The sequence below is a fragment of the Bos taurus genome, chromosome 19 (genome assembly GCF_002263795.3).
Source record: "Bos taurus isolate L1 Dominette 01449 registration number 42190680 breed Hereford chromosome 19, ARS-UCD2.0, whole genome shotgun sequence".
NCBI lineage: Eukaryota > Metazoa > Chordata > Mammalia > Artiodactyla > Bovidae > Bos > Bos taurus.
Genome location: NC_037346.1, coordinates 11,387,783 through 11,413,014, shown reverse-complemented (window position 1 = coordinate 11,413,014; position 25,232 = coordinate 11,387,783). Strand labels below are relative to the sequence as shown.

At 36.8% G+C, this 25,232-nt stretch overlaps 1 protein-coding gene across 3 annotated transcripts in view; it reads right to left on the bottom strand.

The window, feature by feature from the left end:
* Positions 1-2,003: 2,003 nt before the first annotated feature.
* Positions 2,004-25,232, bottom strand: part of BRIP1 (BRCA1 interacting helicase 1) — a 182,143-nt gene continuing 158,914 nt past the window's right edge. For all 3 annotated transcript variants that reach the window (XM_024980612.2, XM_010815737.4, XM_024980614.2), the window contains exons 18-20: positions 10,851-10,933; positions 5,047-5,274; positions 2,004-3,670 (exon numbers count right to left, since the gene is read on the bottom strand). In XM_024980612.2, the coding sequence (XP_024836380.1) occupies positions 2,949-3,670; positions 5,047-5,274; positions 10,851-10,933 (1,033 nt within the window). In that variant the 3' untranslated portion in view covers positions 2,004-2,948. The remainder of the gene's footprint in view (positions 3,671-5,046; positions 5,275-10,850; positions 10,934-25,232) is intronic.

Here is a 25,232-nt window from a genome sequence, read left to right as displayed (position 1 = left end):
TCTGGCCTGGAGAATCCCAGGAACGGGTGAGCCTGGTGGGCTGCCGTCTATGGGGTCACACAGAGTTGGACACAACTGAAGCGACTTAGCAGCATCTTTCTAATCTATCTATCATCATTAGGGAAGACTCCATATAAAGCAAGAGTGTGCTCCACATATATGATGGATTTACCAAGTAATAACTGAGGATTTGCCGTCAGATACTCTTTTAAATGCTTTTATGTTTTAACTTGAATCTTCTAAAACATCTCTTTAGAAGTATTTTATCACTAATGAAAATGTTCTACTTCTACTCTTTATAAAGGCCTAGTACTTTACTTCTTGCAAAACCATCTTGTTCAAAGCTGTGATCTGAGGAGACTATATACCTGTTTCAACTGTGGAATCATTGTACAAAATTTTTGAAACACCACTTGGGATTACTATAAGCTTGTGCCACATCTCTATGTACATTCTCAGTAACTGAAATTTTTAGCCTTGGAGAAAATTAGATTTTGGCAAGAATAAATTATATCTAGGGAAAGGGATGGTATTTGAGATTGAGTTGGATAAGAACACTGGTGGCTCAGATGGTAAAGAATCCACCTGCAATGCAGGTAACCTGGGTTTGATCCCTGGGTTGGGAAGATTCCCTGAAGGGAATGGCTACCCACTCCAGTGTTTTTGCCTGGAGAATTCCATGGGCAGAGGAGTCTGGTGGGCCACAGGCCATGGGGTCACAAAGAGTCAGACATGACTGAGTGACTAACACCTTCACTTTCTTTCCTTTGATAAGATATGATATGACTAAAAAATACTGTACTAAGATATGACTCGGAGAAGGCAATGGCACCCCACTCCAGTACTCTTGCCTGGAAAATCCCATGGATGGAGGAGCCTGGTGGGCTGCAGTTCATGGGGTCACTGAGGGTCGGACACGACTGAGGGACTTGACTTTCACTTTTCACTGTCATGCATTGGAGAAGGAAATGGCAACCCACTCCAGCGTTCTTGCCTGGAGAATCCCAGGGACGGGGGAGCCTGGTGGGCTGCTGTCTATGGGGTCGCATAGAGTCGGACATGACTGAAGCGACTTAGCAGCAGCAGCAGCAAGATATGACTAAAAAATACTGTACTTGGTTCTTCTCCAGTAGTTTACCAATTCTTCTAAAGACAATTTTAAGCATTCAGGAATATTTTAATTGCAGCAATGTTAAAATATTTTCCTAAGTTATTATGCACATATTCATACAATTATCCATGTTATTTTTATACAAACGGTTTGCTTTAAGCATTTTGCAACAAAAGCAAATAAAAATCGATTCAGAACAAAATATCAAAACATACTCCTTTAAATTATGGATTTTCAAGGTTGAAAGGGATTTGCATGATTTTATAGTATCAAACTACACATTTCACAGATGAAACTAATTCCCCAAAAGGCATGACTTAGCAAATTTTAGTGGCAGAGCCAAGAACAGAGTCCAAGTCTCTTGCCTTCCACCTGGTACTTTTCCTATTATCACACTACCCTTTATCTGTGGATTAAAAACTATGCCAAAGAGGACAAATGATTTCACCCTTTCAAAACAATTTAGAAATTACCTTCTAATCCAGTGTTTGAAACTTTTTACTGATCACCTAAGAAAAAGATCTAATACTAGATGGGACTGAATATATCCCAATCTACAGATACAGTCTTTAACTGGTAAATTATCCATTTAAATTTCTTTGAATTATGCTTAGAGTTGTAACATCCAATGCTATAGAAACAATTAAGTTGTATTCAATCTAAATGCCATTGAAACTAAAGTAAATATACTCATATATAATAAATCGTCCCAAATAAAAAGATACCTGACTTCAGAGAATTTTGACTTGAAAATAATGAAACACATCCACAACTTAAACAACTCATAGCATTTCAATTCAAATCACTCACAAGAAGCCTAAATGTCTACTGAATAACAGATGTTTCTTGGAAAAGATCAGTGAATGTATTTTTGGAATGATGTCAGAGAAGAGCTTTTATAACCATTTTTAATCAGAAGTACAGCTTCATTCATAAAAATACAGAGTCAAAATTTACAGAAAGGCTTACTGAGATATCACAGAACATTTTTCAGCTACTGTTACATGTTTGGGTTTACTTATTAAATTTATATTTGAAGTTTCCTATCTTGGCTGCATAATTGAAACCTTTCAGCTAGAAAAGATCACTTTTTTCCACAATGGTGATGAGGCTAAACAATCAGAATTGAAAATCTGGAGTCCTTAATTTGGCATCTTATGATTTTATATAAATTTGTTTAAAACATGCTTGATTTAGGTTTAATGAACAAAAAATAATTTCAATTAGAAATGCATGTAGTTTTCTTCTTAATTCTTAACTACTTAGAAGTAGGAAGTTTAATATAGGAATATACTTTTCAAGAAGACTGTGACTTCTAAAAAAAAAAAATCTCAGACTGATCTGAGGTAAAATCTAGAGAAACATGATCCACGGATGACTGGATTAGATTGCTATTAATTTTTACATATCAGTATGAAAACAAATGGATGAAGAGGACTACAAAAACAAATATTCATGTGAAATTTAAAGTGCATTAGGAAACTACGTATCTTCCAAATTGATTAATTCACTATAGCATTTAGCAGAGGAAGACTTCTTGGAGGAAAATATTTTTTAAGAATCAATTTATTAAAACTTGAGAGTAGTAAAACTTGTATTTTTAAATATAATACAGTCTTTGGATTAAAGCGAAAAATATATCTCAAACTAAAAAAAAACCCCAAAGACCATGCTACTTATCCAATTTACAATATAGTTGAATATATGCATGATGGTATGTTTTTATAGCTTGACAGTTAAGTATTATTACCTAACACCAGGAACACATCTTTATTTTTGGAAGGAGACAGTTTAAAGTTCTTTATATCCATTTCCTGAGTATTTTCCCAGTTCCAATTCATTTACGAGTTGTTTTTACATTACTACCAAGGTCATCAACTTTACTTTCTTTAATAGGCATGAGTCTTTTCAACTTTGTGTCTGTGCAGTCCTCAGCTTCCATTTCTCTGACTGAATCCACTCCTTTCGTAGTTTTAATTTCAAAAAGATCTTCAGTTAAAATGCCATTTGAACTATTAGTCAATCTACTGTCTCTCTCAGTTCCAACTAGTTCATTCTTTTCTTCATTTGTCTCTACAGGATCATAAAGTTCAGGTGTAAAATAGATAGATTCATCCTCTGCTTCTGTTTCAGAAGCTATATTTGAAGGAGAAGGTTCAGCTTCTTCACTTACTACAGACAACTGAATTGCTGGATCTTCTGAATTCAGATTAGCAGCATCAACGTTTGTAGATGGAACAATGGTTTCTGATTGAGGGCATGCTCCAAATGATGTATCTACTGTCAGAGATGAGGACTCATATTTATCAGTGAGCAGCAAAACTGTTTCACATTTCTTTTCTGTTTTGAAAGTGGAAGAAGTAGAAGCACAGTCCTCTGATGACCTAACCATAGGTGTTCCAGTCAGAATTTTACCAGTAAGACACTGTCCCCCCAAATTACTCCCAGACCAGCTAACTTGGTCTATTTGTTTGCTGAAGGTTGGGCTTGTGGATCTGGAAATCACAATTCCTTCTGCTCCTACTGCCTGGGCAGACTCTTCTAATAATTCTGGATCATCTACAAATACAAGAGTGTAAGAGTGTTAACTTTCTGCTCCTAACATAATAATTGTTACATTAAAAGTGATTTTTGTTAGAAATACTGAAATAACTGTATAGGATGCATAATTCAGAGCCCATAACAAGCAGTAGCAGGACTTCCATTTTAGAATGTAAAGCACAGCATGTTAACTCTGAAAGGAATCTTAGGTCTCCAGTGGTTCCTAGCCCAAGTTATAATGCTGTCTGGTAAACTATCAAATTCCACACCAGCGACCTCAGAAGTGAACAAGAAAAGGAAGGATAAAAAGGAAAAGAAAGAAGGCTGAGTAACGGGGGAAAGAGACTGTAAAAATGCCTTAAAAATCCACTAACCAGTGATTGAGAAAAACTGACCAAGATTAATTCCCTAAGGCAGCTGACAACCGAAAAAAAAAAAAAGAAAAGAAAAGGAAACTGACAACCACAAAGACTAAGATATTTGCTTGAGGTTATAAAATTGGTTGGTAATCAGACCTGGACTAGAAACTAGTATAATGGCCTAGAATTCACTATAACATTTAGTTAGGCTACAAGCATATACTATAAAATAAATACTTAAAAACTGATATATGAAACAACCATAAATGATATCCAATGATATAGAACACAGTTTGGCAAACTTTTTCTGTAATAGGCCAGACAATAAATATTTTAGGCTTTGTGGGTCATATGGTATCTGTTGCAACTACTCAGGTATGCTGTTCTAGTGTAATATTTACCACTACTTAACTCTGCTCTTGTGTACTATACGTGAGTGATTGACTGTGACTGCATTCCATTGAACTTTACTTACAAAATTAGAGAGCAGGCCAAATTTGGTCCATAGGCCATAATTTGCTAACTCCTGATATATTATACTCTAATATATTTAAATCATATTCTAAGTTTTTCAAATTATATTCTAACCTAGCATATTCTGATATTTTAAACTATTATTTTTTTATCATTTAGAATAAATGACTTTCACATCTCTGTCTCTGGAGGGACAGGTAGGCAGATATTCCTTCTTCTACTAAGACTCAAAATGTTAAGTGACTTGCTCAGAGGGTCACAATTAGTAGCAAAGCTTCTTAGTGGAAAACCAGAAAATATGTATAGGTCTCTGACAAAAGTTTGTTCCCATTCCAATACACTATACTATTTCATTATTTTATGATAACACCTTATATTACAAACCAACATATTTAAGGACATTAATCTGTAGCATAACAAATATCATTTCACTGCATATAATGAGACTTCTCTACTAAATGTAAATGGGTAGAACTTTTCATACTTTTCTCCTTTTTGGAGATGATGGACTTTTATTTATCATTTTAGGATATGGTAGTTTTAAACACATTTTTGCTTTACCTTCCATAGCATATTCTGGTGATAAATGGCTTGCTGCTTCTAAAAAATAGGTACTGTCCTTCGAACAAGCCCCTCCAAGTGTAGGCTCGCTGCCCTGTATAGATTTTCTGTCTTCTTTGGATGCAGCAATGACCTTTTGGTGCTTTTTGGCGAATTCAGCCAAGGACTCCAGTGCACTCTCAAAGGTTGAATGGTGCTGAATCAACTGTCGAACCCATTTAGAAAGTCCTAAGGCAAAAAGTAAAACCAGCAAAGAAACTTTGGTTATTCGTGACGATATACTAAGAAAAACAATTAGATAACTTCTCTGGTAAAGTAATCTACTTTGAATTTAGAGTATATAGAATGATTCTCAACCGTTTTCCTGCCTTTTTACCTTCTTAAGTACAATATGCTCTGGAATCAGTAGCATTTCTCTTTACATGCAGTGACTGTCAACTGGATGGAGGGAAGAGACAGTAGAAGTAGAATGGAGATAGGGAAATGTATTATTCATCAATCTGAATAACTGGGGAATAAGGCAAATTTAATTTTATCATTGTTGTTATTGTTCAGTCACGAAGTTGTGTCTGACTCTTTGCGACCCCATGGACTGCAGCATCCCAGACTTCCCTGTCCTTCACCATCACCCAGAGTTTGCTCCAGCTCATGTCCATTGAGTTGGTGATGCCATCCAATCATCTCATCCTCTGTCATCCCCTTCTGCTCCTCCCCTCAATCTTTCCCAGCATCAGGGTCTTTTTCAAGGCGTCAGCTCTTCGCATCAGGTGGCCAAAGTATTGGAGCTTCAGTTTCAGCATCAGTCTTCCAATGAATATTCAAGGTTGACTTCCTTTAGGATTGACTCGTTTGACCTCTGTGCAGTCCAAGAAACTCTCAAGAGTCTTCTCCAGCGCCACTATTCGTAGGCATCAATTCTTTGGCTATTAGCTTTTTTTATAATCCAACTATCATACATGACTACTGGAAAAACCACACCTTTGACTATATGGATCTTTGTTGGCAAAGTGATGTCTTTGCTTTTTAATACGCTGTCTAGGTTTGTCATAGTTTTCCTTCCAAGGAGCAAGTGTCTTTAATTTCCTTGGGGCTCATCTTCCGGCGTCATATCTTTTTGCCTTTTCATACTTTTCATGGGATTCTCGTGGCAAGAATACTGGAGTGGTTTGCAGTTCCTTCCTCCAGTGTACCTACGTTGTATAGGAACTCTCTATGACCCATCCATCTTGGGTGGCCCTGCATGGCACAGCTCATAGCTTGAGTTACACAAGCCCCTTTGCCACAACAAGGCTGTGATCCATGAAGGGGGATTTTATTATAATTCCCCACAAAAATTGCCTATTTTTTAATTGCAGAGAAAATAGAAGTTGTAAACAACACAATCTCTTTTTACAACTTTTAAATTTGATTCCTTGAGCAAAAATAAATTGGAGTTTGATCCCTGGGTTGGGAAGATCCCCTGGAGAAGGGAATGGCTACCCACTCCAGTATTCTTGCCTGGAGAATGCCATGGACAGAGGGGCCTGGGAGGTTACAGTCCATCTGGTTGCAAAAAGTTGGACACAACTGAGTGACTAACGCTTTCACTTTGGGCTTCCCTGGTGCTCAGATGATAAAGAGTCTGCCTGTAACGCAGGAAACCCAGGTTCAATCCGTGGGTGGGGAAGATCCCCTGGAGAAAGGAATGGCTACCGGCTCTGATATTCTTGGGCTTCCCTGGTGGCTCATATGGTAAAAGAATGTGCCTGCAATGCAGGAGAGACAGGTTTGATTCCTGGGTCAGGAAGATCTCCTGGAGAAGGGCATTCCCACTGGCTACCCACTCCAGTATTCTTGCCTGGAGAATTCCATGAACAGGTGAGCCTGGCAAGCTATAGTACATGGGGTCACAAAAAGTAGGACACAACTGAGCCACTTACCCTTTTTCACTTTCACAGTCTCAAAGATGGTTTTTTTTTGTCTCCCTTCTCCCAATTCCAAATATATTAAACTATTCTGGGTAAAAGGAATAACACCATTTTATGGGTAAATCATGACCTATATGAATATATATATTTATTTTTAATATATAAATAATCAAGTTGTAAGAGATAAGATTTGATCCTGTGACATATGAAAACTGCATAAAAATAAACCATATTAACAGTATAAGGTGTCTTGGATAATGACCCACTTCAGAATGAAATTCAGATATTTGGACTTTAGAAAATAAATATTCTCTGCTGATGTTGCTAAAACTATAATCATCTTTTGGAGTAGTTTAAAAATTCATTATGGCATTTTTCAGTTGAGAGGAAGATAAGACAGGGCATCAAGCAACTTGAACAATTAGACTTTCATTACAAATATATTCTTTTAGTTTTTCTGTTTAATGGAGATTTTCTATCAATCTATTCTTATGCAAATTGAATTTAAACAAAAATTAGTCATCAAAAGGAATCTGTACATTGTGCTGTTACTGCCCATGTAAGATTTCAGTCTTCTTTATGAGTCTCAGAAAAAAATAAAATCTTACAGAAAATAATAAAAAATGTTTAATTAAAAAAAAATCTCTCAACGAATCTGAGGTAAAATTTTCAGTTCTAGATTTGAAAATAAACAAAATTTAAAACATGCATTTCTTTAAAGTTCTTGATTTTTGTTTGCTTGGGGAAAATAATTATACCAAATAAAAATATGAAAAATTTTCAAATTTAAAAATTTTAGCATTATAGTTATCACTTTCATTTTGCCCTTTTTGTGATTAAAAAAAAGCCTTTTCAGTATAAAATGTCAGTTTGCTTTTGAAAACTTGAAAGCATCTGAGCTCCACCTGCTGACTAAACATAAGCACTTAACATTTGCCTTTGGTTATGACTTGGCCTAAGCTCAATGGCTTGCTCTACAGGGAAAGAGGAGAAAAGATTAATAAAGCAGCATTTCCTGCTTCAATCCAGGTGGATATGTTTTAATATTGAATCAGATATAATGATTAGGTTCTGAAATATAAAAAGTAGAGTACATATACATAGACAGCTAATCTGAAACAAAAAATTAGCATCATTTCATTATAGTATGGTAAGAACTTTTTGGCTCTAAAGTTAACAATAAAAATGCAAGTATTTCTAACAGTTCTTTAATAACAGATCGATTCCTGATATTGATTTCAAAGGGCCTGTACTACAGCTGGATGAAAACAATAGGCACATGGTGTTTGTTCATTCGAGTGGGGAAAAGTGACCACCTGCTTCATCTTGCAGTATGCAGTCGTGCATTTTTTTCTTCTTAGAAGATACTAACTCTGATTAATATAAACTCTGTAACAACAGAAGCATTTCTAAACAAACAACAATAAAAATCAAATAACCCAAAATGAAAGAAGAATCCTATGCAGCCAATGGATTGCTTGTGTGCTTAAATGTAAAAACTTAATATTTCTTGAAAAATTAATTTCTGTGGGACAGTTTTTTCCCCTGACAATGCTAAATAAATTACTGCTATGCTACTGAATCAAAACCACATTCTGATGAAACTGAAGGATCTTAATTGATTAATATACTACATTCAGTTCAGTTCAGTCCAGTTGCTCAGTCGTGTCTGATTCTCTGTGACCTCATGAACTGCAGAATGCCAGGCCTCCCTGTCTATCACCAAATCCTGGAGTTCACCCAAACTCAAGTCCAATGAGTTGGTGATGCCATCCAACCATCTCATCCTCTGTCGTCCCCTTCTCCTGCCCTCAATCTTTTCCAGCATCAGGGTTTTTTCCAATGAGTCAACTCTTCTTATCAGGTGGACAAAGTATTGGAGTTTCAGCTTCAACATCAGTCCTTCCAATGAACACCCAGGACTGATTTTCTTTAGGATGGTCTGGTTGGATCTCCTTGCAGTCCAAGGAACTCTCAACAGTCTTCTCCAGCACCATAGTTCAAAAGCATCAATTCTTTGGGGCTCAGCTTTCTTCACAGTCCAACTCTCACATCCATACATGACCACTGGAAAAACCATACCCTTGACTAACTAGATGGACCTTTGTTGGCAAAGTAATGTCTCTGCTTTTTAACATGCTATCTAGGTTGGTCATAATTTTCCTTCCAAGGAGTAAGCGTCTTATTTCATGGTTGCAATTACCATCTGCAGTGATTTTGGAGCCCCCCAAAATAAAATCTGACACTGTTTTCACTGTTTCCCCATCTATTTCCCATGAAGTGATGGGACCAGATGCCATGATCTTCATTTTCTGAATGTTGAGCTTTAAGCCAACTTTTTCACTCTCCACTTTCACTTTCATCAAGAGGCTTTTGAGTTCCTCTTCACTTTCTGCCACAAGGGTGGTGTCATCTGCATATCTGAGATTATTGATATTTCTCCTGGCAATCTTGATTCCAGCTTGTGCTTCTTCCAGCCCAGCGTTTCTCATGATGTACTCTGCATATAATTTAAATAAGCAGGGTGACAATATACAGCCTTGATGTACTCCTTTTCCTATTTGGAACCAGTCTGTTGTTCCATGTCCAGTTCTAATTGTTGCTTCCTGGATCTGCACACAAGTTTCTCAAGAGACAGGTCAGGCATTTCTCCAAAGAAGGCATACAGATGGCTAACAAACACATGAAAAGATGCTCAACATCACTCATTATCAGAGAAATGCAAATCAAAACTACAATGAGCTACCATTTCATGCCAGTCAGAATGGCTGCGATCCAAAAGTCTACAAGCAATAAATGCTGGAGAGGGTATGGAGAAAAGGGAACCCTCTTACACTGTTGGTGGGAATGCAAACTAGTATAGCCACTATGGAGAACAGTGTGGAGATTCCTTAAAAAACTGGAAATAGAACTGCCTTATGACCTAGCAATCCCACTGCTGGGCACACACACTGAGGAAACCAGAATTGAAAGAGACACGTGTATCACTGTTTGTAATAGCCAGGACATGGAAGCAACCTAGATGTCCATCAGCAGATGAATGGATAAGAAAGCTGTGGTACATATACACAATGGAGTATTACTCAGCCATTAAAAAGAATACATTTGAATCAGTTCTAATGAGGTGGATGAAACTGGAGCCTATTATACAGAGTGAAGTAAGCCAGAAAGAAAAACACCAATACAGTAAACTAACGCATATATATGGAATTTAGAAAGATGGTAACAATAACCCTGTATACGAGACAGCAAAAGAGACACTGATGTATAGAACAGTCTTTTGGACTCTGTGAGAGAGGGAGAGGGTGGGATGATTTGGGAGAATGGCATTGAAACATGTATAATATCATATGTGAAATGAGTCACCAGTCCAGGTTCAATGTATGATACTGGATGCTTGGGGCTGGTGCACTGAGATGACCCAGAGGGATGGTATGGGGAGGGAGGAGGGTTCAGGATGGGGAACACAAGTATACCTGTGGTGGATTCATGGTGATATATGGCAAAACCAATACAATATTGTAAAGTTAAAAAATAAAAAAAATTAAAAAAGAGAGATACCAGATGGTCTGGTATTCCCATCTCTTTCAGAATTTTCCAGTTTATAGTGATCCACACAGTCAAAGGCTTTTGCATAGTCAATAAAGCAGAAATAGATGTTTTTCTGGAACTCTCTTGCTTTTTCAATGATCCCTTAGAACTAACCAGATTCTTCTCTCTAAAGATCTTTTGTAAAGATAGAAGCATAAAAGGCTAGATTTCCAGGCAATGTGAATTTTTTCATGTTAGATCTAGTAATTCAAATTCTCTAACCAATTCTTTGTCTTTAAAAATAGAAGTCATTAAATACTAAAGCTTGCTACCAACTCTAACTCTAAGCCCAGCTGAGACTCTTACCAGATATGTATCGACTTGGGTTACTCCTGAAGCGATCATCGACTAGAATAAGAGCCCCCCAATCATTCTTGTGTCGAATACACCTGTTAAAAAATAGGGAGAAAGTAAGATAAATACAACAGTGAAAACAGTCAAATTTCTAATGGGACAGAGAGAAGATTGAGAAAATTAATGATGTGTCCTTTAATAAAAGTCATGATTATGAATAAGGTTTATAGAAACTACTCAGTACAATGTACCAGAGAAGGTGTATTTAAAAACACCCTACTTTTGCCAACTACTGATAACTTATACCCAAAAATGCTACATGCATTCTATTTCAAAAGTCAAGAAAATTATAAAAAATATTTCCTCCAAACCTTCCTTACATATACAGAATATTTTTTACCTTATACTAGCTGTAGATTTTATGTAGATAACTTTTATTCTGATTTAACAAGTTTTTATCATAAATAAGTTTGTAAAAAATTTTTTTGCACCAATTGATATAATCATGTAGTTGTTCTTTTTAAACTGCTAATATGGTGGATTACACTAGCAAAATTTCAGATATTGAGCTTACCTTTCTTTCATTCCTAGAATAACCACTATGGCTATGGTGCATTATTCTTTTTATGGATTGTGGGGCTCAATCTGCTAATTGTTTTATTTTAAAAATTATTAAAGATTTTAAAATTTAATGGTTCTTTAGCACATTTACAAGGTTCTACAACCTATAACATAGTCTATTACAGAATATTTTAATCTCACCAAAAAAGAAACCCCATGCCCATTAGTCTCCCTGAATTACTCGAATCATTTCCCCTAACCCCTGACAAGCAGTAATCTACTTTCTCTTCATATGCATGTGTGCATGCAAAGTGGCTTCAGTTGTGTCCAACTCTTGTAGCCCACAAGGCTCCTCTGTCCATAGTATTCTCCAGGCAAGAATACTGGAGTGGATTGCCATGCCCTCCTCCAGGGGATCTTCCTGACTTAGGGATCAAACCTGTCTCTTACCTCCTGCATTGGCAGGTGGGTTCTTTACTACTAGTGCCACCCTGGGAAGCCCCAGATTTATCTGTTTTGGACACTTCATAAACTAGAATCTTATAATATATGGCATTTTATGTCTGGCTTCTCTCACTTAGCATGATGTTTTCAAGGTCCTTGTATCATGTATTATTACTGAATTGTATGAATATACCACAATTTATCTATACATAAAGTACTGATCATTTTGAATTGTTTCCACTTCTGACTATTATGAATAATGCTGCTATATATATTTGTGTACAAGCTTTTATGTTAATACATTAAAAAAAAACTCTTGAGTATAAACTTAGGAATAGAATTGCTAGTTCATATGGAAACTCTATGTTTAAATTTTGAGGAACTGCCACATTTTTTTTTCCAAGGCAGTCGCACAATTGTACATTTCCATTAGCCATGCATGAGATTTCCAGTTTCTCCATAGCTTCATTAACACTTGTTATCGCCCATCTTTTTCAATATATTTACCATAAAAGATATGAAGTGGTACTTCACTCTGGTTTTGATTTACATTTCCCTAATGACTAACATAGAGAATGCAATGGCAACCCACTCCAGTACTCTTGCCTGGAAAATCCCATGGATGGAGGAGCCTGGTACGCTGCAGTCCATGTGTTCGCCCAGAGTCAGACACGACTGAGCGACTTCACTTTCACTTTTCACTTTCCTGCATTGGAGAAGGAAATGGCAACCCACTCCAGTGTTCTTGCCTGGAGAATCCCAGGGACGGGGGAGCCTGGTGGGCTGCCATCTATGGGGTTGCACAGACTCAGACATGACTGAAGTGACTTAGCAGCAGCAGCAGCAATGACTAATGAGTTTGGGTAGGCTCTGGGAATTCGTGATGGACAGGGAGGCCTGGTGTGCTGCAGTTCATGAGGTGGCAAAGAGTTGGACGTGACTGAGCGACTGAACTGAACTGAATGACTAATGATGTTGCACATCTTTTCATGTACATACTGGTCATGTGTCTTCTTTTTTTTGAGAAATATGTATTTAAATTATCGGTCAAAATTAAAATTGCACTGTCTTTTTATTGTTGAACTCTATAAGAGTTCTTTATATATTCTGGAACTAGACTCTGATCAGATACATGATCTGAAATATTTTAAAAACTTTTGCCTAATCCAAGGTCAAGAAAATCTGCACCTTGTTAGCCCTTGATCCATTTTGAGTTAACTTTTCTGTACAGTGTGAGGTAGGGGTCTAACTTCATTTCTCTTGCATTTGTTACTGTTCAGGCGCTAAGTTGATCCAACTAGTTATGACCCCATGGATGCAGCACGCCAGGCTTCCCTGTCCTTCAATATATCTCGGAGTTTGCTCAAATTCATGTCCATTGAGTCAGAGAAGCTGTCTAATCATCTTATCCTCTGTCACCTCCTTCTCCTCCTGTCCTCAATCTTTCCCAGCAGCAGGGTCTTTTCCAGTGAGTTTGTTCTTCCCATCAGGTGGCCAATGTTTTAGAGCTTCAGCTTCAGTAACAATCTTTCCAATGAGTATTCAGGACTGATTTCCTTTAGAGTTGACTGGTTTGATCTCCTTGAAGCTCAAGGGACTCTCAAGAGTCTTCTCCAGCACCACAATTCAAAAGCATCAATTCTTTAGTGCTCAGCCTTCTTTATGGTCCAACTCTCATATCCATACATGACTACTGGAAAAATCGTAGCTTTGACTATACGGACATTTGTTGGCAAAGTGATGTCTTTTTTTAATTGAATGATAATTGCTTTACAGAATTTAGTTGTTTTCTGTCAAACCTCAACATGTATCACCCATTGGTATACATATATCCCTTCCCTTTTGAACTTCCTTCCCATCTCCCTCCCCGTCCCAACCCTCTAAGTTGATACAGAGCACCTGTTTGAGTTTCCTTAGCCATGCAGCAAATTCCCTGTTGGCTATCTATTTTACATACGGTAATGTAAGTTTCCATGTTACTCTTTCCATACATCTCACCCTCTCCTCTGCTCTCCCCATGTCCATAAATCTATTCTCTATGTCTGTTTCTGAATTGCTGCCCTGTAAGTAAATTCTTCAGCACCATTTTTCTAGATTCTGTATATATGCATTAGACTACAATATTTATCTTTCTCTTTCTGACTTACTTCACTCTATACAATGGGTTCTAGGTTCATCCACCTCATTAGAACTGACACAGAGGTGTTCCTTTTTATGGCTGAGTAATACTGCATTGTGTGTATGTACAACTTCTTTATCCATTCATCTGCCGATGGACATTTAGGTTGCTTCCATGTTCTAGCTATTGTAAATAGTGCTGCAATGAACAATGTGTCTTTTTCAATTTTGATTTCCTCAGGGAATAAACCTAGGAGTGGGACTGCTGGGTCATATGGTAGCTTTATTCCTAGTTTTTTAAGAAATCTCCATACCATCTTCCATAGTGGCTGTATCAATTTACATTCCCACCAACAGTGCAAGACTGTTCCCTTTTCTCCACACTCTCCCCAGCATTTACTGTTTGTAGACTTTTTGATGATGGCCATTCTGACCAGCGTAAGGTCAGAATTGTAGTTTTGATTTGCATTTCTCTAATAATGAGCAATGTTGAGCATCTTTCCATATGTTTGTTAGCCATCTGTATGTCTTCTTTGGAGAAATGTCTTTGGAGAAAGGTCTTTTCCCCACTTTTTGATTGGGTTGTTTGTTTTTTTGGTATTGAATTGTATGAGCTGCTGCTTTTGGAAATTAATCCTTTGTCAGTTGTTTCATTTGGTATTATTTTCTCCTATTCTGAGGGTTGTCTTTTCACCTTGCTTACAGTTTCCTTTGCTATGCAAAAGCTTTTAAGTTTAATCAAGTCCCACTTGTTTACTTTTGCTTTTATTTCCGTTACTCTAGGAGGTGGATCACAGATGATTCTGCTTTGATTTAGGTCATCAACTGTTCTGCCTATCTTTTCCTCTAAGAAGTTTGTAGTTTCTGGTCTTACATTTAGGTCTTTAATCCATTTTGAGTTTATCTTTGTGGGTGTTAGGAAGTGTTCTAATTTCATTCTTTTATGTGTAGTGGTCCCAGTTTGTCCAACACCATTTATTGAAGATGCTGTCTTTGCCCCATTGTATATTCTTGCTTCCTTTGTCAAAAATAAGGTACCCATAGGTGCATGGGTTTATTTCTGGGCTATCTTGTTCCATTGGTCCATATTTCTTGTTTTTTTGCCAGGACCATGTGTCTTGATGACTGTAGCTTTGTAGTATAATCTGAAATCAGGAAGGTTGATTTCTCCAGCTCCACTCTTTTTTCTTAAGACTGCTTTGGCTATTCGGGGTCTTGTGTTTCTATATGAATTGTGAAATTTTTTGTTCTAGTTCTGTGAAAAATGTGATTGGTAATTTGATAGGATCACATTGAATCTGTAGATTGCATTTGGTAGTAAAGTCATTTTCACAATATTGATTCTTCCTACCCAGGAACATGGAATATCTCTCCATCTGTTTATGTCATCTTAGATTTCTTTCATTGGTGCCTTAAAATTTTCTGTGTACAGTTCTTTTGTCTCCTTAGGTAAGTTTATTTCTACTTATTTAATTCTTTTTGTTGCAATGGTAAATGGGATTGATTACTTAATTTTTCTGATTTTTCATTTTTAGAAATATAGAAATGCAAGTGATTTCTGTGTATTGATTTTGTATCCTGCAACTTAGCTAAATTCACTGATTAGCTATAGTAATTTTCTGATATCTTTAGTGTTTTCTATGTACGGATCATGTAATCTGCAAACAGTGAGAGCTTTACTTTTTCTTTTCCGATCTGGATTCCTTTTATTTTTCTTCTCTAATTGCTGTAGCTAGGACTTCCAGAACTATGTTGAATAATAGTGGTGAAAGTGGACACCCTTGTCTTGTTCCTGATCTTAGGGGGAATGCTTTCAGTTTTTCACCATTGAGAATAATGTTTGCTGTAGGCTTTTCATATATGGCCTTTGCTATGTTGAGGTAGGTTCCTTCCATGCCCACTTTTTTTTTTTTTTTCCTTTTTAAATTTTATTTTATTTTTAAACTTTACATAATTGTATTAGTTTTGCCAAACATCAAAATGAATCCACCACAGGTATACATGTGTTCCCCATCCTGAACCCTCCTCCCTCCTCCCTCCCCATACCATCCCTCTGGGTCGTCCCAGTGCACTAGCCCCAAGCATCCAGTATCGTACATTGAACCTGGACTGGCAACTCGTTTCTTACATGATATTTTACATGTTACAATGTCATTCTCCCAAATCTTCCCACCCTCTCCCTCTCCCACAGAGTCCATAAGACTGTGCTATACATCAGTGTCTCTTTTGCTGTCTCATACACAGGGTTATTGTTACCATCTTTCTAAATTCCATATATATGCGTTAGAATACTGTATTTACGTTTTTCCTTCTGGCTTACTTCACTCTGTATAATAGGCTCCAGTTTCATCCACCTCAATAGAACTGATTCAAATGTATTCTTTTTAATGGCTGAGTAATACTCCATTGTGTATATGTACCACAGCTTTCTTATCCATTCATCTGCTGATGGACATCTAGGTTGCTTCCATGTCTTGGCTATTATAAACAGTGCTGCGATGAACATTGGGGTACACGTGTCTCTTTCCCTTCTGGTTTCCTCAGTGTGTATGCCCAGCAGTGGGATTGCTGGATCATAAGGCAGTTCTATTTCCAGTTTTTTAAGGAATCTCCACACTGTTCTCCATAGTGGCTGTACTAGTTTGCATTCCCACCAACAGTGTAAGAGGGTTCCCTTTTCTCCACACCCTCTCCAGCATTTATTATTTGTAGACTTTTGGAGAACGCATGCCCACTTTTTGAAGAGTTTTAATCATATGTGGGTGTTGAATTTTGTCAAAGGCTTTTTCTGCATCTATTGAGATTATCATATGGTTTTTACCTTTCAATTTGTTAATATGGTGTATCACATTGATTGATTTGTGTATACTGAAGAATCCTTGCATTCCTGGAATAAACCCCACTTAATCATGGTGTATGAGCTTTTTGATGTGTTGCTGAATTCTGTTGGCTAAAATTTTGTTAAGGATTTTTGCGTCTATGTTCATCAGTGATATTGGCCTGTAGTTTTCTTTTTATGTGTTGTCTTTATCTGGTTTTGGTATCAGGGTGACGGTGGCCTCATAGAATGAGTTTGGAAGTGTTCCTTCTGCAATTTTTTGAAAGAGTTTTAGAAGGATAGGTATTAGCTCTTCTCTAAATGTTGATAGAATTCTGCTGTGAAGCCATCTGGTCCTGGGCTTTTGTTTTTTGGGAGATTTTTCATCACAGCTTCAATTTAACTGCTTGTAATTTTGTTGTTGTTCATAATTTCTATTTCTTCCTGGTTCAGTCTTAGAAGATTGAACTTTTCTAAGAATCTGTCCATTTCTTCTAGTTTATCCATTTTATTGCCATATAGTTGTTCATAATTGTCTCTTATAATCTTTTGTATTTCTGCAACCTCTCCTTTTTCATTTCCAATTTTGTTGATTTGATTCTTCTCTTTTTTTCTTGATGAGTCTGGCCAAAGGTTTGTCAATTTTGTTTATCTTCTCAAAGAACCAGCTTTTACTTTTATTAATCTTTACCACTGTTTCTTTCATTTTTCATTTATTTCTGCTCAAATCTTTATTTCTTTCCTTCTACTAATTGTGGGGTGTTTTGGTTCTTCTTTTTCCAGTTGTTTTAGGTGTAGTTAGGTTGCCTATTTGATGTTTCTTGAGGTAGGATTGTATTGCTATAAACGTCCCTCTTAGAACTGCTTTTCCTGCATCCCATAGGTTTTGAGTTGTCGTGTTTTCATGGTCATTTCTTTCTAGAAACTTTCTTATTTCCTTTTTGATTTCTTCAGTAACCTGTTGGTTATTTAGAAACGTGTTGTTTAATCTCCATGTGTTTGTGCTTCTTACAGCTTTTTTCTTGTAATTGATATCTAGTCTCATAGCGTTGTGGTAGAAGATGCGTGATGCCATTTCAATTTTCTTAAATTTACTGAGGTTTGATTTGTGACCCAAGATGTGGTCTATCCTGGAGAATGTTCTATGTGCACTTGAGAAGAAGCTGTATTCTTCTGCATTTGGATGGAATGTCCTGAAGATATCAGGATTAGATATCTAATATCTATTAGATATTAGATATCAGATTAGATGAGATCCATCTCATCTAATGTATCATTTAAGATGTGTGTTTCCTTATTAATTTTGATGATCTGTCCATTGGTGTGAGTGGGGTGTTAAAGTATGCTACTATTATTGTGCTACTGTCAGTTTCTCCTTCTATGTCTGTTAGTGTTTGTCTTATGTATTGAGGTGCTCCTATGTTGGGTGCATAGATATTTACAATTGTTATGTCTTCCTCTTGGATTGATCCCCTGATCATTATGTAGTGTCCTTCCATTTCTCTTGTAATCTTCTTTATCTTAAGGTCTATTTTGTCTGATATGAGGATTGCTACTCCAGCTTTCTTTTGCTTCCCATTTGCATGGAATATATTTTTCCATCATCTCACTTTCAGTCTACATGTGTCTTTAGGTCTGAAGTGGGTTTCCTGTAGACAGCATATATATTGGTCTTATTTTTGTATCCATTCAGCCAGTCTGCGTCTTTTGGTTGGAGCATTTAATCCATTTACATTTAAAGTAATTATTGATACATGTGTTCCTACTGTCATTTTCTTAATTGTTTGGGGTTGATTTTGTAGATCTTTTTCCTTCTCTTGTATTTCTTGACTATATAAATCCCTTTAACATTTGTTGTAAAGCTGGTTTGGTGGTAGTGAATTCTCTTAACTTTCACTTGTCTGAAAAGCTTTTTATTTCTCCATCAATTTTGAATGAGATGCTTGCTGGGTAGAGTAATCATGATTATAGAATTTTTCCCTTTCAGTACTTTAAATATATCCTGCCAATTCTGAACCAGTCAGTTGTTCCATGTGAGGTTCTAATTGTTGCTTCTTGACCTGTGTACAGGTTTCTCAGGAGATAGGTAAGGTGGTCTGGTTTTCACCTCTTTAAGAATTTTCCACAGTTTGTTGTGATCCACATAGTCAAAGGCTTTCACATAGTCAATGAAGCAGAAGTTTTTTATGGAATTCCCTTGCTTTCTCTGTGATCCAACAAATGTTGGCAATTTGATTTCTGGTTCCTTTACCTTTTCTAAACCTAGCTTGTAGTTCTCAGCTCACACACTGCTAAAATATAGCTTGAAGTATTTTGAGCATTACCTTACTACAATGCAAAATGAGCACAACTGTGTAGAAGCCTGAACATTCTTTGGCACCTTCCTTCTTTGGATTGTAATGAAAACTGACCTTTTCCAGTCCTGTTGCCACTTGCTCAGTTTTCCAATTTTGCTGACATACTGAGTGCAGCATTTTAACAGCATCATCTTTTGGGATTTGAAATAGCTTAGCTGGAATTCCATCACCTCCACTAGCTTTGTAGTAATGCTTCCTAGGGCCCACTTGACTTCATACTCCAGGATGTCTGACCCAAGGTGAGTGATCACACCATTGTGGTTATCCATTTCATTATGATCTTTTTTGTATAATTCTTGAGAATTTTAATAAACACCTTAATTTATAAAATCTAATTTGGATTGATATGAACTTAATTTCAATAGTATACAAAAACACTGCTCCTGTAATAACAGTTTTTTCCCTCCTCACACTGTGTTATTTCTTTAATTTAAATTTTATCTTTAAACATTACACCTGTGCAGAAAAGTGAGTATAGCAGGCCAAGTTGCTTATCTCTAAAAATGTCTGCATATAAAAGCAGCCCTTGGTTGGCTTTTAGATTTCAGGAAGGTTCCAATCACAAACTGATAAGAAAGTCTCTCTGTGTCTAAAATGTCTATGCAAAAATAAGGTTAATGCCAAACATGTGCTTTTCTTTTGAGAGTCTAGACTTTGGTAAAGTGTTAGGCAGAGACTGCCTATATGACCAGTCCAAATAAAAACACTGGGTGCTGAATCTTTAACAAGCTCTCTTGGTTGGCAATTATACACACAGGTTACCACAATTCATTGCTGGGAATCTAAGAGTGCCCTGTATGACTCCATTGAGAGAAGACACTTGGAAGATTGTGCCTGACTTCTCCTGGAGCTTTGCCTGTGTGCCTTCTCTTTGCTGTTTTTGTTTGTATCCTTTCACCGCAATAAATCTTAGCTGTGTATACAGCCGTTTGCTAAATCTATCACTGCTCCTGGTGAATAACTAAATCTAGTTATGGTTTTTGGGAGCCCCAAGACCCATGCTTATTACCACAGACATAAAATTACTGCTTTATGCAGTTGCTTTCAAAAATCAAATAGGAGAAAAAGAGCTACCAAAATATACTTATATTGTTTTTTATATTTACCTATGAAATTACAGATCCTCCTTATTTCTTCATATGGATGTAAGTTACTGATTAGTGTCCTTTCATTTAGCAAGAAAGAGACTCCTTTTAGTGCTTCTTGTACAATTAAGATTTCCAAAGATTAATTCTCTTGGTTTTTGTTTGAAAATGTTCTCAGTTTAGTTCAGTCGCTCAGTCGTGTCCAACTCTTTGCGACCCCATGAACTGCAGCACACCAGGCCTCCCTGTCCATCACCAACTCTCAGAGTCCACCCAAACCCATGTCCATTGAGTCGGTAATGCCATCCAACCATCTCATCCTCTGTCATCCCCTTCTCCTCCTGCCCTCAATCTTTCCCAGCATCAGGGTCTTTTCAAATGAGTCAGCTCTTTCCATCAGGTGGCCAAAGTATTGGAGTTTCAGCTTCAACATCAGTCCTACCAACAAACACCCAGGACTGATCTCCTTTAGGATGGACTGTTTGGATCTCTTTGCAGTCCAAGGGACTCTCAAGAGTTTTCTCCAACACCACAGTTCAAAAGCATCAATTCTTTGGGGCTCAGCTTTCTTTATAGTCCAACTCTCACATCAATACATGACCACTGGAAAAACCATAGACTTGACTAGATGGACCTTTCTTGGCAAAGTAATGTCTCTGCTTTTTAATATGCTTTCTAGGTTGGTCATAACTTTCCTTCCAAGAAGTAAGTGTTCTATTTCCTCCTTAATCTTTGAAGTATAAATTTGCCAGATATAGATTCCACTGATGGTCTTTTTCTTTCAGCACTTTAAATATTTCAATTTATTGCCTCCTTTCCATAGTGTTCAGTAAAAGATCTGCTAATCGAAGTGATCCTGTATATGGTTTTTCTCTTGCTGTTTTCTAGATTCTCTTTTTGTCTTCTGATAGTTTGATCACAACATTCTGATGTATGGATCTCTTTGAGTTCAAACCACTTCAGAGTTTTCTGCTTTTCTGAGATGTGGAGATCAGTGTTTTTCACCAAATTTGTGAAGTTTCCAGCCATTATTTCTTCAAAAAAATCTTTCTGTTCCCTTCTTTCTCTTTTCTCCCCCTAAGACTCTTTTTATGTGTATGTTGGTATGCTTGATGTGGTTGTACAGGTTTCTGAGGCTATCTTAATTATTCTTCATTTTTCTTCTATCTGTTCCTCATACTAGAAATCAATTCTTTCTTCTTTCTCCTCAAAACTGTTGGTGAGCCCCTCTAATAAATTTTTCATTTCACTTATTGTACATTTCAACTCCAGAATTTCCATTAGGTTCTTTTTTTTAAAAAAATTCTAATTATTGATATTCTTCACTTGGTGAAACATCATTCCCATAGTTTCTTACAGTTCTTTAGACATAATTTTCTTAGTTCTTTGACCATATTTAAAATGGCTTTATATACCAACTTCAACCTCTTTAACTCCCTTAGAGATAATTCTTATTGATTGCTTTCAAATCTTCAAAACAACTTTTAACTTTGTCACCCCGGACATTGTCTACACTGGTACATGTTCTTTAGGTTATGTTTATTCTGTTGTTGGGTGGAGTACTCTATAATGTCAATCTGATCTAGTTGGATAACAACATTGTTTAACTCTTTTATCTCCTTACTGGTTTTCTGTTTCCTACTGCTAGCTATTGGGTTGGCCAAAAAGTTCATTTAGGTTTTTCCATCACATCTTATGAAATTTTTGACCAACCCAGTATTATTGAAAGAGGAATTTTAAAGTCTCCAACTTTACTTGTGGATTTGTCTATTTCTCTATTCAGATGTCAGCTTTTGTGTCATTTATTTTGAGGTTCTATTTTTAGGTGAATACACAATTACGATTGTTACGTCTTTTTAGATAAGTGTTCCTTTTACCATTATGCAATTTTCCTTTTAGCACCCCTGTAATTTTCTTTGTTCTGAATTCTACTTTGTCTTGATATTAATATAGTTATTCCAACCAGTTCACTGGGGAAGAAGATCAGAATTCAAATTATCAATCTGTCTAGTATGATTTACTTTTCATAGTACTCAAATAGCAGCTCTATGTATTTTATCCAGGTTTTTAAAACAGTATAGAATGCACTTATTCCATCTTATCTAGAACTGAAATCTCCAGACATTGTAAGAAGTTAATTTTAGCTTGTAAATTTTAATTCTTAATGAAATACACAAGCACAGTTTAAAAGTCAAACAGTTTTATAATATTATAATAGTTTTAATAAAACCAGAATTCTCTTTTGCCTACTCATATCACATCTTCAGTTCCCAATCTCAGAAACAATTAATTAAAAATACTTTAGGTAGTTCTTGTGGTCATTTGTCTTGGATTTTAACCACTATAAATTATGTACAGATTCTTCCTATGCTGCTGCTGCTAAGTCGCTTCAGTTGTGTCTGACTCTGTGCGACCCCATAGACGGCAGCCCACCAGGATCCCCCATCCCTGGGATTCTCCAGGCAAGAACACTTGAGTGGGTTGCCATTTCCTTCTCCAATGCATCAAAGTGAAAAGTGAAAGTGAAGTCGCTCAGTCGTGTCCAACTCTTAGCGACCCCATGGACTACAGCCCACCAGGCTCCTCCATCCATGGGATTCTCCAGGCAAGAGTACTGGAGTGGGGTGCCATTGCCTTCTCCGGATTCTTCCTATAGAAGATGCTTATTTCATATTACTCCTCTCCAATCTCCTAGTACAGTTATATCACAATTCTTTTGCATATCAATATTCAGTGGCTTATCATGTATAGATGAAATTACATGATGGACTATGATTATATTCCCTTTCTCGTATGTTTTTGTCTACCTTGGAGTTACTAACTCTCTTTCTCCCCGTTCTTGCTTAATTTTCTGTTTTCTATCATTAATTAGTTCCCACTTTGTCACAGCTGTGAATTTTTTTTCAATATGGGCAAACCTTCCATCTTCAAAAACCAATCTAGACTAACTACTATGGGACTGCCACACAGATTCATCCTAGAACCTTCTTTCTTGTTTTGGGAATTCCACTTCTCTGGGTTAGAACTCCAGTTTCCTGCATCCTTGGTATTCCTCTTTCTGAATTTTCTCTTCTTTGATAAAGCGTATCTTTCAGTAGAATACCGAGAAACTGTGCATTTGAAGCAAACGCTTCAGGTCCTTTAACACTGAAGGCTTTATTTTGTCTTACAGTTTATTGATCATTTGGGGGTTGCTTAGAACATAAATTCAATGGCACCCTACTCCAGTACTTTTGCCTGGAAAATCCCACGGACGGAGGAGCCTGGTAGGCTGCAGTCCATGAGGTCGCTAGAGTCGGACTTCAGCGACTGAGTGACTTCACTTTGACTTTTCACTTTCATGCACTGGAGAAGGAAATGGCAGCCCACTCCAGTGTTCTTGCCTGGAGAATCTCAGGGACAGGGAAGCCTGGTGGGCTACCGTCTCTGCGGTCACACAGAGTTGGACACGACTGAAGTGACTTAGCAGTAGCAGCAGTAGCAGTAGAACATAAATTGCAAATCAAAAATTTCCCTCAGATAGTTGAAGATAATTTTTAACAGTCTTCTGGCTTCTGGTGTTGCTTTTAAGAAGTCTATTTCAATTTAGACTCCATATCTTTTGTATGAGAGTTGTCTTTTTTTCTCTGGATGGTTTTAGGACCTTTTTCTTTACCTTAGGTACTTTGAAACTGCATAGTGAGGTGCTTTGTAGCTCTTCCCCTTTACTGGTGCTTGAATGTGTCTTTTCATCAGGAAACTACATTCTTCAATTCTGAGCATTTTTCTTGAATTATTTCTTTGACATATTTCTTTATTTTCTCCAGTCTCTTCATATGGAGCTCTTATTTATCAGAAGTTGGTTCTTGCATACTGCTCCTCTAATTTTCTAGTTCTTCTTTCCTATTTCTCTTTGATTTTTGGATGTGGGAAATTCTAATTTTTCTCTCCTAAATCCAATTCTACATTTAAAATCTGTTGCTACCATATTAATGTCTAGGAATGTTTTCTTATTTTCCATTCTTGTTTTACGGAGGCACTATCTTACCTCCCTATGGATATTACCAATAGAAATTCATAAAGTTTTCTTCTGTCCCAGGGTTGGCAAAATACAGTCCACAGAGGAAATCTGGCCCACATCATATTTTTGTATAGCCTACAATCTAGGAATGGTATTTACACTTTAAAGGTTAAACAGAAAACAAAAAAGAACATGGATGCAGACTGTGTGTAGCCTGAGAAACATAAAACATTCTTGTCTGGCCTGTTACAGTTTGCCAACCCCTGTTCTATTACACTGTTTCTGTTTTCTGCAAGTTCTTCCACCTACAAGGAATTCCACCTTATGATACTCTCTTGTGATATTTTAAAGTAATCCAAGATTCCAAGGCATCAGACCAACATAAGACAGGGTGTCCACCTGTCTTAGAGAAGAACACTGCACTTTCCTGCCTTGAAGATATAAGATTGTCAGCTGAGGGAAAAAAAGAGAATAGAGTTCTCACATTCAGTAGGTAGACTTTTCTTACCCCCCATCTTTTATTCCTTCTTAGCTGTACCCATAGTTAGAGAATATAGACTCTCCAGTTCATTATATCCAGAGAGTAAACCTGGATGGAGCGGGCTGTCTAACTACTTCTTATACTAACATGTAACCAATTCTAGAGTAGCTCCAAGTCCTAAGTTTTTCTATGCTTGAATCTGGAAGATCTTATTAGCTTTCAAGACTAGATTTAAATTTCAGCTTTCTCTTGCCTGTTAAGTCATTCAGTCATTCATCTGTTTTTTCTGTGTTTAAAATTTATTGACAGTTCATCTGTTATTATCTCTTCTCCCACTCTTTTCATGTCTATAGATTTGACATTTTTATTCCTATACCATCATGGGATTTTGAGAGGGGGTGAAAATTAATATAAATGTTTGATTTCTCCATAGGGACTTAAAAAATCTAAATTTTATATGATACTCTTTTGTGATGCTAAGTTGCTTCAGTCGTGTCCGACTCTGTGCGACCCCATAGACGGCAGCCCAT